The sequence below is a fragment of the Plasmodium reichenowi genome, chromosome 12, assembly GCF_001601855.1.
Source record: "Plasmodium reichenowi strain SY57 chromosome 12, whole genome shotgun sequence".
In the NCBI taxonomy this organism is placed as follows: domain Eukaryota; phylum Apicomplexa; class Aconoidasida; order Haemosporida; family Plasmodiidae; genus Plasmodium; species Plasmodium reichenowi.
Window position 1 is genome coordinate 423288 of NC_033657.1, and position 17913 is coordinate 441200.

The 17913-nt window shown below is 18.8% G+C and overlaps 5 protein-coding genes across 5 annotated transcripts; 2 read left to right on the forward strand and 3 right to left on the reverse strand.

Moving 5' to 3' along the window:
- Positions 1-255: 255 nt before the first annotated feature.
- PRSY57_1210400 (HSP20-like chaperone) lies at positions 256-951 on the forward strand (the record flags this gene model as incomplete). Its single annotated transcript, XM_012908533.2, has 1 exon — positions 256-951. The coding sequence occupies one exon, from the start codon at positions 256-258 to the stop codon at positions 949-951; it is 696 nt and encodes a 231-aa protein (XP_012763987.2).
- Positions 952-1301: 350 nt separating this feature from the next.
- Positions 1302-6821, reverse strand: PRSY57_1210500 (hypothetical protein; the record flags this gene model as incomplete). Its single annotated transcript, XM_020115035.1, has 1 exon — positions 1302-6821. The coding sequence occupies one exon, from the start codon at positions 6819-6821 to the stop codon at positions 1302-1304; it is 5520 nt and encodes a 1839-aa protein (XP_019970188.1).
- A 1173-nt stretch (positions 6822-7994) lies between these two features.
- Positions 7995-11629, reverse strand: PRSY57_1210600 (DNA helicase MCM8, putative; the record flags this gene model as incomplete). The annotated part of the gene is made up of 4 exons (XM_012908535.2): positions 7995-8062; positions 8163-8238; positions 8356-11501; positions 11584-11629. The coding sequence occupies 4 exons, from the start codon at positions 11627-11629 to the stop codon at positions 7995-7997; spliced, it is 3336 nt and encodes a 1111-aa protein (XP_012763989.2).
- A 2616-nt stretch (positions 11630-14245) lies between these two features.
- On the forward strand, positions 14246-15593 carry PRSY57_1210700 (heat shock protein DnaJ Pfj4; the record flags this gene model as incomplete). The annotated part of the gene is made up of 4 exons (XM_012908536.1): positions 14246-14351; positions 14594-14695; positions 14881-15144; positions 15331-15593. The coding sequence occupies 4 exons, from the start codon at positions 14246-14248 to the stop codon at positions 15591-15593; spliced, it is 735 nt and encodes a 244-aa protein (XP_012763990.1).
- Positions 15594-16137: 544 nt separating this feature from the next.
- On the reverse strand, positions 16138-17307 carry PRSY57_1210800 (mitochondrial ribosomal protein S18 precursor, putative; the record flags this gene model as incomplete). The annotated part of the gene is made up of 1 exon (XM_012908537.2): positions 16138-17307. The coding sequence occupies one exon, from the start codon at positions 17305-17307 to the stop codon at positions 16138-16140; it is 1170 nt and encodes a 389-aa protein (XP_012763991.2).
- Between the last annotated feature and the right edge of the window lie 606 nt (positions 17308-17913).

A 17913-nucleotide genomic window follows, 5' to 3' on the forward strand; every position in this document is an offset into this window, starting at 1 on the left:
TTAATAGCTAACTAAACAAATCTGAAAAAAAAAAAAAATAGAAATATATTTATAATATATATAAAGTATTTTATTTATAACCAAAAGGATTTTGAATGAATAACAATTTCAACAAAGTATATTTATATTTATATATATTTTATTTATTATTATTTTTAATTTTTTTTTTTTTTTTGTATTTTCCAATATTAAAAGAGTTCATTTCAAATATAGTTCAATATAAATTTTGTTTTTCCATTTTTTTCCTTTTATGAAATGTCTACAACAAATATATTAAAACCAAAAATTATAATTGAATCGTCCAAAGAACCGAGAGTAGGGGAGAAAAGGTCTTCAACATTATCTGAGCCATTTGAAAAAAATATGTTTAGCACTTATTCATATAGTAACCCTATATCTAACATGAGGAGTAGCACTCATAATGAATACAAATATAATTGGACAAAATATGTGAATAGTTCTCAGATACCTCATGTAGATGAATACATAAAAACGTTTGAAGGACCTAATGCAACATATTACTACGAAACGATTCCTTTAAAAACGAATACAAATAACATTTTTGAAATAACGCCATCACAAGAAGAGTTAAGTAGAATATCGTATAATCCAAAAATAGAAATTTATTCTACTTGTGATTTTGCAGTTTTAATGATGGACATACCAGGGGTGTCTAAAGAGAATTTAAAAGTTGAGTTAGAAAAAGGATTATTGAAAGTTTACGGAAATAAGTACAAGCCACATATTGAAGAATTAGAAAAACGTAATGAATATCATACAAAAATTATTGAAAGACTTAACGAATATTATTTTTGTAAAATTTTTCAAATGCCTCCTGCATTTTCAGAAGGACAAAATATATCATGTAAATTGAACAATGGAGAACTTTTGGTCAAAATTTTAGCTAATGAATTGAAAACACAAAAGAAGGTTATCGACATTCAATCATAATATGTGTGTAGTGTTCAATTATATATATTGATGTGAAGGATAAACATATAAATATAAATAAATAAATAAATATATATATATATATATATATATATATAAATTGAATATCAAAATAACATGTACATGTTATATTTTATTTTTTCTTAATTTTCTACATTACAATGAAATTTATATAAATTGAGAGTTTTTATTTTTGAACATATTTTTTTAATTAATATGTAACATAAAAAAAAAAAAAATTAAATTAAATAAAAATAAATAAATAAATAAATATATATATATATATATATATAACAATTTGTACAAAAAAAAAGGATATTGAACAATATACCATACCTTTTAATAATATATTATTTTGCTGGTATACATGTGTTTCTTACTTGTTGTGAAATTAAAAGGTTATGCATTATTATCTTCTTCTTTATCAAGTAAAATTTTTTTCTTATTAACTCTTGGTTATCATAACATAATTGCATATCTTTTAAAAGAGACGAATTTTTATCTACCAAGTTTTTACTTATAGTCTGTATACTTGTATGTGTTTTAATAAAATTGATAATTTTTAAGGCGATAAGATGAATAATTTTATTTTTTATTTTTTTAAATTTCTTTTCATAATATGTATTTAGACTATGAAAAAAGTAGTATGTTTTTAATATATTTTCTAAATATTGGATTTCATTAATTTGTTTAGATGATTTATTTATATTACCATTATATTTCTTTATATAGTAATCTTTAACATCTATATAATTATTTTTTATTTTGATTAATTTTTTAATTAAAATGGTACAATCAGAATTTTCATGTTTTTTAATATCATTATTTATAATAAATGTTTTGATATCATTTATGATAATGTCTGGATTTAATTGATCATCTTTTTTTGGCAAATTATAATTTAGAATAAAATTATTATCTATTTCATTGTTATATGTTTTTTTAAAGAATGTATTACTGTTGGTGGAAATATTTTTATCTAATAATAAAAATATGAATTTTATAAATTCTATAGAAGAAAGGGTATATAGTGTATTTGTTTTGTTGTATAGATATTCATATTGATTTATTATATTCTTATTATGGTTTGATACACTTACAATTATTTGTTGGTGATTAAAATTTTGTAAAGAATCATTATATATGTGTGTATTATCTTTACCATGTTGTTTGTTTATATATTTGTCGTTTTTATTTTGTTTATATTCATCATTATTGTTATGAGTATAATTTTTATTTGATTCAGAATTAAATGAGTGTTGATAATATGTAATAGATTTGTTATCAAATATGTTTTGTTTGTTTTGTTTGTTCTTTAATGATTTATTGTTTATATTATGATGTTTTGAAAAATATTGGTTGTTTTGAAAATGTTTAGAAAATAGTATATCAGATATATTCCACCTACCTTTAAAGTATATAAGATTTTTTTTAATTAATTCTATAGTACTATCAACTGAACCCAAATTCATAAAAAAAGAAAATAATAATTTATATAAAGAAATATCTAATGTATCATCATTTACTATAGTAGTATTAATAATAAAATTTCTTAGGTTCATATTTTCTGATAGTAAACAGAATGGATTATATTTTTTTTTCTCTATTAAATGTATATGTGTTTTAATATGTTTTTTTTTAATTTCTTGATTATTTTTAATAATATTTAATTTGAAACAATCATATACAAGATATAAATTTTTATTCATGGAACAAGTAAAGAAATTGATATAATTTTTCATAAATAATTCATATTTCCTTTGACATTCTGTATTTATATAATGACTAAAAATAAAATAAACTTCATTTTTATTATTACATAAAATATTATAATCGTTTTCAACAATTATAGGGAATAAAATATATTGTACATTATATAACACCTCGGATTGGAAAAGATCAAAAAGTTCATTCTTTGGTTTATTAAAGATGGAATAATTATTTGATACAACATTATTATAATAAATATGATTACTATTGTAGCTATTGTTACTATTATTATTATTATTATTGTTGTTGTTGTTGTTCATGCTTGTGTATTTATTTTTATTTTTATCATTTTTATAATTTTTATAATTTTTATCGTTTTCGTTTTTGTTTATCTGCTTTTGAAAATGTAATAAAACCTTTTCATCTACTTTAAACAATTTTACAAAATTATGATAACATAACTGTTTAGTAAAATCTAATAACAGATAATTATAATAATCAAATTCATAAAAATTTATTATCGATTTAAATATAGATGTCTTCATATATAATCCACTCTTACATATTTCATGTACAAGTTTAGCACATAAATAATTCTTTACATATAATAAATAAAAAATAACATTCAAGAATTTTAACCATATTAAATTTAGTACTATAACCTTATTATTATTAAAACATAATAAACTATTATTAGATAAAACAATAGATTTTACATTATTCATTCCTGTATAAAATGAATCAAATAATAGTATATTTAATAAACGATATTCCATATTAAAATCATTAAAAATATAATCATTTATATTATACATATCATTTATATCTTCATAACATGATAAATATATATCTTCTTCAAGTTCATTTATAACGTCATTTTGGTTTTTTTGCGTTTTTATGTTTTTTTGTGTTTTTATATTTTTCTGTGTTTTTATATTTTTCTGTGTTTTTATATTTTTCTGTATTTTTGTATTTTTCTTTTTGTAATTTTTTTCATCATCTTTTTTATTTGTATGATATTTAATACATTCTTCATTTGATTCATTTTCATCCAACCTGTAAAATTCTACATATTTATTTTTATGACCTTTTATATTTTCTTCTTCATAATTTTTAAAATTTTTTCTTTTATTATCATCCTCAAATTTTACTTTAAGATGTTTTAATTTTTCTAGTTTATTATTTTTCACATTATTTTCTCTGGTACTATTATATATCTCAACTTCACTATTATCGCAACTACTTTTTATATATTTTGTTTCCTTTTTAGTTTGATCTGATGATATGGTACTAGTTTTATTCGATGATATGGTACTAGTTTTATTCGATGATATGGTACTAGTTTTATTCGATGATATGGTACTAGTTTTATTCGATGATATGGTACTAGTTTTTTCCGATGATATGATACTACTTTTATCCGATGATATGATACTACTTTTATCCGATGATATCCAATTTGTTTTATTTTCCTTCTTCGTGGTGTTTTTTATTGTTAATCGTTGATACATACATTGAACTATTCCATTTCGTTTTCGAGCTTTATCTATTATATTTTTAAGAGTAAGTTTATTTTTTAACTTGTCATAGTACTCATCATACTTTTCCTTATTAACCAAATTCATCATATTTGGTAAGGTCATTTTTTGTAATGTAACATTTTGATTAATATTAAATATATTAAAATAGAAAGGTTCTTTTTTCTTTTTTGTTTTAGGAAAGGATAATGAAAATAGTTTATTTTCTTCTTTTTTGAATTTATTTAATGATATGAGAAAAGGTGTTAGAAAATAATTTAATAGAAAAAAGGAAATATATCCAAATTTATCACAAACACATACAATAACTAAATGATTATAATATATTAAATTTATACTACTATAGAAAGAATTTTTTAAACAATTTATAATATAAGGAGCATATTGATATGTATTATTTTTTGATGAATTTTTTAGATCATCTATTATATCATTATGAATTATGAAAGATTCATTTATTATGTTTTTTTTTTTTTTTTTCTTGTTGTCAAAAAAATTTACATAAGCATACATATTTTTATATTTTTCTACAGTACAATATTTGAAATAATCAAAATGTTCTAAAAAATCTTCTACATATTGATTATTAAATATATTAATATTATTATCACCACTATCTTTATTCTTCTTATTATATTTCTCTTCATCATTTAAGTGTTTTTTTATTATAAAATGGCTTTTATTTTTAATTTCATTAATTTCGTTTAATAAATAATAGCTTATATAACATTTTTTTGTAAGTACAGGTGTATATACTAAAATAATTCCATTTTGATATAATACAAATAAACATGTTTCTATCCATAATATTTGTTCATTCATTGTACCGAATGAAAAATCTACTACTAAATTTTTATATTTCATTTTTTTTAATAAATATCGTTTTTCATTATTTTCAAAATCATTAGGAAGAATATCATTTTCTTTGGTATTATTATTTGTTATATCATCATTATAATAATTTATAATAGAATCAAATCCTTCATTCATATTACCATTTATCTCTATTTGTTTTTTTTTTTTTTTTGTTTTTTTATTTTTTTCTTTAAATATATCAAATGATGAAGAATAATTTGATGTTTCAACATATTCACTAGAATTATTTTTAAAATCATAATAATTGTTTTTTTTTTTTGTTTTGTTTTGTTTTTTTTCTTCCTTCATATCTAAGTTACATTCATATGATTCTAAAGAATCCATCATTTTATTTATCATCGAAGAATTGTTATTACACAATTTATTATGCTCATCCTTTTGATGCCTTTTATTATTTTCTAATATATCATCATTTTGTGTTTTTTTTTTATTCCTCTCCTCTTCTCCTTCCTCTTTATGGTTTTCTTCCCTTCTCGATAAAGTATTAGTGTTTTCATTTGAATAACAATCAGAATTGTCCACATATTCACTTTCTTTTGTATTATCATAACTTACATAATTTTTAGTACTATTTAAACAAACATTTTTAACATTGCTTTTATCATTTGTCTTGTCTAATGATGAAGGTGGAATAATAGGGTGTTCCTCTTTATATTTGCTTTTATTCATATCTTCCCTTTTATTAGATATATATTTTTTTTTTAATAAATCAAGATTACCACTTATTTTACTTTGAAGTATATCGATATCTGGTAAAATAATTTTGACTTCTTCTAAAGGGATATTATTTACATTAATTAATCTAAAGACAGATCTAAAATTAGAGCTATAGGATTCATATAAACAATATTTTTCATATGTTAATAAAGCTATTATATTATTTGATTTATTAAACCATTCTGCTTTAATTATTTTTCTTTTAGGAGATACATAAAAATTTTTATTATGTAAAAGAAGATATCCTTTAATTGGATTTATTTTAAATTTTTTTTTTTTTCTTTTTGTTTTTTCCTTTTCTCTTAACAATATAATATCTTTCCTTTTCGATCTTTCCATTTCACATCTTTTCTTTTGTTTTTCAAAATCTTTATAATAAATTATAACACATTCTTTGGTTGATAATAAAAATATTTTTTTCTGATTTTTGTTGACATGTATCTGTACAAAAACACCATCATAATCTACATTATAATTTAAAATTTCAACAATAATTTCTTCGTATAAGCATATAGAATTTCTATGAGTATGTTTTCCTATTATTACATAACTTTTAGAAACAAATATATTCTTATGGTCATTTCTTTTTGAGTATTCCAAATTATCTTCATCAATATATTCTTCACTCCATTGTCTTGATATAAAATAAACAGAATATTCTATTTCGTTTTTTAATAAAACATGATTCTTATTATTTATAACTGGTTGAGTTTCTTTTTTTTTTTCTTTTTTGTTATTATCTTTAATATTATTACTATCTATTAAATAATCATTTGAAATATCACTTAAAGAATCATACTTCCCCTTCTCTCTAAAATTTTGCTCACATCTATTTGTCTTGATAAATATATTTCTACTTTTTATTGTGCAGAATTTTAAATCTAACAAACTATCAAAGTGTTTTTTTTTATTTAAATATTTCTCTTCATATGCTACATTCTTTTCAACACAATTAAGACGAGTTTTATTAAATTTGACGAGTGAGCATTCTAATAAATTCTCAGTACAATATTCATGAAAACATTTCATCTTTTAACAAAATAAGCTAATTTATATTTTTATATCTAATAAAATAAATATATTGGGGAAAAAAAGAAAAAAAAGAAAAAAAAAAAAAAAAAAAAAATTAAAAAAAATAGGGAAAACAACCCTCTTCAAATTATAATCAAATGGAAATATAAATTTAGACCATTTCTTTCATCATATATGTAAATATATATATATATATATATATATATATTTATTTATTTATTTATTTATTCTTTTTTCTTTTGATATTATATATGGTACGATGAATGAAAAGTAATATAAAATAAATAAATATAATATATATATATATAATAAACTATTATTATATATTAACTTTATTTTTTTTTTTTTATTTTATTAGATATATTACAAAAAAAGAATTGATAAGAAAAACAAAATATTTAAAGTATGAATACATATAATATAATATTTATATGGAAGAATAAGTACTTTTCTTCTTTCCAATAAATATGTTTATAGATAATTATTCTTGTATAAACATTTTAAATGTATTTTTCTTCATATATTATATATATATTATATATATTATAATATATATTTCTTTCCTATGATTTTTTAAAATCATAAAAAAACATCAAAATAATACATTTGTTTAAAGAATAATAAAGGAGATTAAAAATGGTAGTTAATATATATATATATATATATATATATATAATATATGTAATATTTACATATTTAATTTTTTATAGCATTTTGTTTTTTTCATATGGCAATAAAAAAAAATTATAAATATTAATAATAAAAAAACAAAATTAAGGAAACCACATTATATATATATATATTATATATATATATATATATATATATTTATAAAATTGTAATGAAAAAAAATTTTATTTTTTAAATATATACATATACATAACAAAAAAAAATAAAAACAATGTAAAAATTAAAATCATTAAAATGTATATTTTATATTTACAAATATTATGTTTTTTTTATAAAACTTAACAAATTGAAAGTGACCTATTGTATAATCATAAATATATATATATTATATTATATATATAGTGAAAAAAAATACAACATATTAATTATAATGAAAAATAAAAATTTTAAAAGCACATAAAAAAATAACATATATATATATATATATATATATATATATACATATTTTTTTTTTTTGTAATTTTGCTTTTTCTTATATTTCTATTTTAAATAAAAAGAGTCTACTTGCCAATAACCTCCCTTGTATAAAATAAAACCTTCGTTGTTTACTATGAAATGGAAAAAATAATATATATTAATATACAATTACATGAATACATAAATAAATATATTTATTTATTTTGAAAAAATTTATTTTTTCGGACTTACCAAAATGAATTAATGCCTCATCTGTTACGTTTGAATCGGCTGAAAGTATAATTGATCTAGCTAAATTGTGTAATTCCTAAAAAATAAAAAATAAAAAAAAAATATACATATATATAAATATATATATATATATATATATATATATATATATATATATATATATATATGTATATTTTTTTTTTTTATTTTTTACTTTGTTATATATTTGGTTGTGTTTTAGTTTGGCTTGGTCTATTATTTTTTGCTTAAATACGTGTGATAAGGCTGCGAGGGATTTTCCTTTATTTTTTTTTGTAGTAGGTTTTTCTTTAAAGTTCAACGTTTTTAAGTGTAAAGGATAAAATATAGTTTTCTGATATATTTCTACTACTTCTTTTGCATGTCTTAGAGTTACAATATGTGATAAATCGGCTCGTGCTCTTGCTTGACATAATCTGATTAGTGATTCGAGTTGTCTAATTGTGATGGGTACACTTATATCATTGTGAGTATTAGCTAAATTACGAAGATGTAAATAAAATTTACGTATATATTTTTTTGCATCTTCAGATAATTTTGGGAAAATATATTTCCTACAATATTTTATATACACACCAATTAATTCTAATGGTAAATAATTTTGTTCATTTATTTGTTTACATTTATAAAGAAGAGCATCTTTTATTGAAAAGATGTATGGACTAGAATCATGTCTTTTTCGTTTTAATCCATGTTTTTCTTTTTTTTTTTTATTTCTATGTTCCTCTTCATTACATTCACATTCAGAAAAATTATAAGATCCTTCTTTACTGTTATTATCGCTTTGAAAATGAGTATGTTGTGTTGTATGTTCTTCTTCTGATAATTCATTTTTATTTTTATTTGGATTAATTAAATAGTTGGATATGTGATAATCTTTTTCCTCTGATATGTTATCAGCTAAAAGAAAAACTAAATCAAATCTACTTAATAAGGGGAATGGGATTTTAATATTATCAAATATGCTTTTTTTATAATTATATTTACCTTCTTTTGGATTTGATGCAGCAATAATAGTACATCTCGTTTTTAAATTACATACAATTCCAGCTTTGGTTATATTAATAGATTGATTTTCCATACATTCTAAAAATGATTGTTGATCATTTAATGATATTTTATCTAACTCATCTATACAACATATACCTTTATCTGACAATACTAAAGCTCCACCTTCTAAGGAATATTCATTATTTGATGTATCTTTAACAGCACAAGCAGTCAATCCATTTATAGTAGTTGATGTACTACAAATGAATAAACTGTTTTCCATAATGTTACTAATATATTGTAATATCCTACTTTTTCCTAATCCTGGATCTCCAATTAATAAATTGTGTATATTGCCTCTTCTTTTTATTTGATTGTTATCATCATATATTGTTTTACCACCTAATAAACTTAACAACAATCCAGCTTTTATGTAACTATTCATTATTATACGTGGACAAAAGGAAGATATTAATAAATAAAATTTATTATATCCTACTTTTTGCATATCGTGAATAAATTCTAAAACCTTACTATCTAATTCTTTTTTTAAATCAAGACTATTATTATCTCTATTTTGTTCATGGTAATTTTTCTCATTCTCTTCATCACTACTATTAATATAATCAACATTATTATTAGAACTATTTTCTTCATTTATATAATCACCATACATGTTTATAACATCATCAAGATATATATCCTTCTCATAACATGTATCCTTATCTTCAAAGAATATATCAAAGCATTTTAATTCTGATACATCTTTATTTTGACCATTGTTATATTTGTATGAGGACACAAAATTTCCTTCATTATTTTCATAAGATGCTATATCTGTATTATTATTTAATTGTTCCTTTGTCTGTTGACTACAACTTCTTTTAAGAATTATACCTCTTTCATTTTCCTCACAATTGATTTTATTATTATTTAATATATTGTGATGGCTACCATTTTGTTTATCTTTAAAAAGATATGTACTTTTTTTATTTTTATCACCATGTTCATTATCAACTTCCACATGTACACTTTGTACTAATTTATTCTTTAAATAATTATTCTTATTCCGTTTGTACATTAGCATCCTTTTGTCAACCTTATCTATATAAGATTCCCATAAGAAAGAGGTGTGTATTTTATTTTTAATTTCCTTTATTTTATCAACATTAAAATAGTTGTTATTTAAATATTTTTTAGAAGACAAAGGAAAAATGGATAAACAATCAATATACATATGAAAAAGAGAATTCTTCCCATTAATTAAATGACTATTATTAAAAGATATAACTTTAAGTATACCTAAAGCTTCTACATAATTACCAGGTATACAAGAATTAACAAAAAATTTAGATACTTCTAATGTAACTGTTAAATTTTTAATATTCGTATCATTTGTTTCATATATATTATTCACAATTTTCCTATTTTCCTTTAATATAATTTTTTGATATTCTAAAGATTTAGCTGATTCTCTAATTGGTAAAAATTGTTTTCCATCACAATTATTAGTCATACATTTTTTTGGAGGTTCAAATTTACCATCCATAAATTCAACTTTAATAATACATTTACATTTATCACAAAGAAAGTTAAGATTAGTAATCAATAATTGAATAGGTGATACTCTTAATACACTACCTCTTAAACATATTAATTGATTTACTTTTTCACTCTTTAAACTTTCAAATTTATCTACTTTATTCCAATTATATAAATATATCGTTACTTTATTTGTAAAAAAAAAGTTTCTAAAAATTTCCGATTCTTTATATCTATCGTATTTTAATTTAGTTATTAAAAAATCCTCATTTCCAAATTTTTCTATTTCATCTTTTGAAGAAAATAAATCCATTTTGTATTTATTACTACAATATATGTTATTATTATTATTGTTATTAGGATTTATATTTTTTTTTTTCCTAATCTTTTCTTTATTATTATCATCATCATCATCAATATTATTATCATTATTATTTTTATTGTTTTTTTCATTTTTATTTCCTTTTCCATTTTTATTTCCATTTTTATTTCCTTCTTCATTTTTATCATCACCAGGTAGGGTTATATCGTCCGTTTCTTTATCTAGACATAAGAATCGAAATAATAAAAGATGAAGAGACACTTTCATAAATTTTAAAACTACTTCTGGATTCTTCTTAAGTTCATGTAAGTATACTTCATTGTTTGGAGGCGCATTCTTACTTATTATTTTTTTATTATCCAAAAAAAATTCTAATTTTAATATTACCTCTTTATCTATATTAAACAAATCCTTCCAGTTTGTTTTAAAAAACGAAACCCAATTTAGTATCAGTGTCTTCACGTCATCTAAGGAAAAAAATTAAAGTAAAAATAAAAATAAAATAAATAAAATATACATAATATATACTACATAATACACATTTAATACCATTCAATTCGGATTTATTAAAATAAAGTTCTACAATTAAATCCATTTAAATTTTTTTTTTTATTAAGGACAAATAACTTTTGAAATTCTTTTCTTTTTCACTCTCTGTTATTCTGCTTGTTTCTTTCTTTTTTTTTACATATATGTAATGCAAAATAAAAGAAAAGGTTATCCCCACGATATCATAATTTTTAAAATGTATATAAATATATATATGTACTTTTTTTTTTTTAATAAATAATTAAAATATGTACTGAAATGTAATTATTTAAAATAAATGATTATTAAAAAAAAAATAATATCATTTTTAAAATATTAACATAATATATGTTATACATATATATATATATATATATAACATATATTATGTATATACATATTTTATTTTATTTTATTTTATTTCATTATTATTTATTTATTTTTTTTTTTTTGTAATAAAGTATAATCATTATATCTTAAAAGTAGCATAAAATAAGATAACATTTCTTTTATAATTTTAATATATATATATATATATATTCATAATATTAAAAAAAATAGGTTAATATTTAAAAAACATTTATTTAATTAAAAGAATATTTTGATCAGTATACATATATTGAATATGTACATGTAATATCTTTTAAAAATATTGAACAACATATATATTAAATTATACTTATTTTAAGAACAGGGGAAAGTGTAATATGTTTTAAAAGGATACATATATACACACATATATATATATATATGAACATTTATATATTTTATAAATGTAAGAGTTCCATATAATTAATTATAAAAAATTATCCAGAATAAGCATAATTATTACACAGTATTATTACAAATAAACTTTTAATATTATATAAGTCTTAAATGGTATTTAAAAAAAAAAAAAAAAAAAAAAAAAAATACAAATTACAAATTACAAATTACATTTTTATTGGAGGTACTATATAAAGAAATGTTATATTTTTCTTTACATATATATAGGATACATAATATTTTACCAGGAATTTTTTTTTTTTTTTTTTTCATTCTTATTGGATATGTAATTCTTTTCTTCATAAGAAGGAATTTTTGTATTATTATTATTCCTATGGAAAATAAAAAATTAAGTAACACATAAACATCTATAATATTATAATAAAACTTAAAATATGGTTTTAATATTGTATTCTTTGAAATATCCTTTTATAGACATCTATAAAAATACATTTTCTATATGCTTGAGCAAATAATAACAAGCACACATTTATCATTTATGTATTTTATTTATAATTAATATTTAACTTATCTACTTTAAATAACATTATATATATATATATATATTTATATATATGTACGTATTTATTTATTTAAATGAACAATAAAATATCTTATTACTATTATAATATAATTTCCAATTCTAAGAAACACTTAATAAATGTATTATAATATGTGAATTTCTTTTCTTATTTTTTCTTATATCATTTTAAGATAAAATAATATTTTTATATATAATCACACATTGGAATGTTCTAATGAATTCACAATATATATATATATATATATATATAATATATTTCTTTCATTTTTTTTTTTTTTTTTTTTTTTGATCACATAATATATTTTATGCATGCAAAGCAACCTTTTGATACTTTCATTATGAAAAAAAAATATATTTTTTTTAAATTTATAATAAGTAGGAAATAATAAAATTAGTATTTAAAAAAAAAACTAATAAAATAAGAATATTGATAGAAAATTATTATACATAAATATATGTATATATATATATTATTATGAATATATAGTAAATTATATATATGTATAAAATTATACATATATATTTTTATGTATATTATTAATATACTTTTTTTTTTTTTTTTTTTTTTTGCCTTGGTAAATATATATATATATTAAATATATATATTATTTTTAAAATAATATTATTTTTATATCTACATATAAACATCACTATTATATATATATATATATATATATTATAATATATATTACCATATTATATTTTATTCTTATATGTAAAAAATTATTATATGTATAAATTTTTTTCTTTTTTTTTTACATACATATATTATAATAAATAATAATTAAATGTAAATTTGTATATTTTTTATACATATATAAATACATATATATTTAAAGGTATTATATTATAATATAATATCATATATATAAATAAATATAAGAACATTTTTTTTTTTTTTTTTTTTTTTGATATATAATTAAAAAAGTATTTTATATATTTAATATCAAAAATATAAGTAAATGTATTTATATTATTTTTATATATAAATATATATATATATATATATATATATATATATTACTCTTTTATATAATAAAATTTATCCATATATATATTATATATATATATATATTATATTATATACATATAATGAAAAATTGCTTTTTTTATATATTAAAGATATGTAAAAAGTTTATAATTATATATATTTTTTAATTAAAAGAAGAAATGAATTTCATTTTTATATTTTAATTAAAGGAAAAATAATTAACATTTTATTGTTAATTGTATATCACTAATCGTTAATCTCTATAATAAGAGATTTTAATATACAAAAAGAATTAAATAGAAAAATATAAAAAAAAAAACAAAGAAAAAAAAAAATAAAATAAAATAAATAAATAAATACAGAGAGAATATAAGTTTATAAAAATGTCAAGGAGGGTAAATTATTATGAAGTTTTAGGTGTCCCTCAAGATGCTGATTTAACAGTTATTAAAAAGTCATATAGAACATTGGCTATGAAATGGCATCCAGGTAAATAAAAAAAAAAAATATATATATATATATATATAAATATATGTATATATATGTAATATATATGTTTATCTCGTATGTGATTTTTTTTTGGTGTTTCATAAAAAATATAAATAAATAAATAAATATATATATATATATATATATATATGTTTTTTTTTTATGTAATTGTTTTTTATTGTTTTCACATATAAGAATAATAATATTATATTTAATTTTACATAATATTTTTGTCTTGATAGATAAGAACCCTAATAATAAAGCTGAGGCTACTGAAAGATTTAAGCAAATTTCTGAAGCTTATGAAGTATTATCTGACCCAAAGAGACGAAGAAAATATGATTGTAAGGATATATATATATATATATATATATATATGTGATAGTTTTTATTTTTATCATTTAATGACGCTCAATTTATAAAATATATTCATTTAAAAATTATATTAACACATACACAAATATATGTATATATATATATATATATATATATATTTATTTATTTATTTATTTGTTTTATTTTTTTATAGTGTATGGAACGGATGAGAATTATATGGCTGATGAGAATGACGAATTTTCCAACTTTCATAAAAATTTTGGATTTAATGATGCACAGAGAATATTTGAAATGTTTTTTGGTGACTCATCACCTTTTGGTAATGATTCATTTTTTAGTGATGTAATGGGATCATCTTTTGTTGATAAAAGAAGAGGTAGAGTTCCTAGATCGAATGATCCATTTGACAATTTTTTTGGTTCTTCATTTAATGTATCCTTTGGTTCATCTTTTGACAGTAAGTGTTAATATAAAAGTGCATATTAAAAAAATTAAATAAAATATGAACAATAATTATTTTGTTATGTTTATTTTGGGAATATATTCTCAAATATTTTATTCATTAAATTCAATCATATATATCAATATATATATATATATATATATATATATATATATGTATACATTTATTTTTTTTTTTTAGATTTCATGGATGGGGGATCATGCTTTACATCAGTCGAAACCTCCACATCCAATGGAGGGAAATTTAAAAACAGGGTAGTAAAAACATCTACATCTAAAAGTACCTCCATAATAAATGGTAAAAGAGTTACAAGAATTGAAACAGTGAAAACCTTACCAAATGGAACTGTTGAAAGGACTGTTACTGAAAGGGAAGAAGATGACAGAGGAAATATTAACATAAGACAATTACCAGCTCATGAATTAAGAAGAAACAAAAGATAAATAACAACATATATATATATATATGTATATATTATGTATATATGTGTGTATTTTAATTTATAATTATTTTTATTATATTTACCCAATTGATTTATCACTTTTATTTATTATTATGGTTCCTCCCAGAATCAAAAATAAAAAATAAAAAACAAAAAAAAATAAAAAAAAAAAATAAAAAAAAATTAAAATATATATTACTATATTATTATTATTCAATTTTTTTTTTTTTTTTTTTTTTATACTATATTATATAAATATATACATACATACATACATACATACATATATATATATATATATATATATATATATATATATATATATCATATGAAAAAATCAGTGGGGACAAAAAAAAATAATAAAAAAAAAGAATAATGTAACATAAACATATACATGAAAAATAGTTTCGTTTTTATAAAAAAAACTAAAAAGAAATAATAAAAGAAACGTATAATCACTAAGATATATCACATGTTTTATAAGTTGTTATGCTTATTAAACATTACATTATTTTCGTTTTCATTTTTTTTTTTTTTTCTTTTTTTCAATATTTATAAAAATTTTCATAGTAATTTTTCTTATACTTTTGTAACATTTGTGAGAAGGGTTCCTTTTTTTGGCTTACATTTTCTTCTTGTTCATTCTGTGGAGTCTTTGTCTTTTCATTTTTATCTTTCTCTTTCTTTGATTCATAGAAAAAATATTTGTAATAATTAAGAGAAGGATATCTATTTATCATAACTTTTATGATTGCCTGTGCTCTTAAATCATTTAATTGTATATATCTATGAATTAATTCATCTAATAAAAATTGTAAGGGGTCCATTAAAGGAATGAGATCATCCTTTTCAGGTTTTTTATCATATGGATATAAAGCCATTCTTCTAGCTATACATATTGATTTAAATATTTGTATTTGTTGTTTTCTTGTTGTCATATTAATTTTTCTAGGTAATATTAAACCATTTTCTCCTATAAAATGATGTAATAAATGTGTATATCTCCATATAAATGGACTTTTTATATTTAATATTTTTCTTTTATTAAATGATGGATTCCAATATTTTTCATCTTTATCATGACATTCCATTTGTTGTTCTTTTACATCATTATCCATATGTAAATTAAAATGTTTCTTATATTCTTCTGAATAAGGATTATATAATTTATATTGTTCCTTTAATGATTTTTTTATAGCTCTTCTTTGTTTTTTTAATTCAACAATACTTGCCATTTTTGAATATTCATTAAATTCATATAAAATTTCTTGTTTTAAATTATCTATATCTTTGAATGGATTCCAATATGGATCAATGTATATATCTTTATAACTTAAATTAGAAACATGTTTCTTTTTCTTATTAATTCTTTCAAAAATATTTCTTGTTATTTTTAATTCTTCCCTATTTAATTCTTCAATAACAGGAGAGTTATCATATTCTACACTTTCCTTATCAACTTTTTTTTTCATTCTATATAATTCTTCTAAGCATTCATCAAATAAAGCATTGCAAGAATTTTCCTTGGAAACTTTCACATCTTCTAAGCTTTTATTTAATAACATTTTTTCATTATTATCATTCGTTGTATTTTCTATAGGTCCCTTTGGCTGTTCATTTATGTACCCTCTCATAAATACAAGTTTATTATTACAACCCAGGGGAAATAGGTTCAATGTGTTTTTTAAATTATTTCTTCTTAACAAAACAATCATTTTTATGGGGATATGAAATGAATATAATATTCAACAGCCATGTTTTACAACATGAAAATGTGCACATATATATATATATATAATATATATATATATATTATATATATGTGTAGATTTATGTATAAATTTATATGTAAGGGATAAAATTATTTTATATAAAAAATTATAGAAAGTTTATTTTATACATACATGTATATATATATATATATATAATATAAGTTTATTTTTTCACTCTATTATTTTTCATCCTTTATGTTAGAACAGTGGAATCTTAAAAATTTAACATAAGACGATAATATTATTCAAATAAAATATATCAAAAAAAAAAATAATAAATAAAAACTACATATATTATATATATATATTTATAATACAATAAGGATATGAAATTAATATTTTAATTTTTGTTATAAGATATACATTAATAAAATATATATCATATTATAAATAAAAGGTATACAAAATAAACATACATATATAACTATATAAATATATATTAATACATTTTTATGTATATTCTATTATATGACAATGATCATGGTTTAATCTTTTTAAGGCTATAGAGTTATCTCTTTTTTTTATTTTTTTTTTATTTTTTCAAAATTT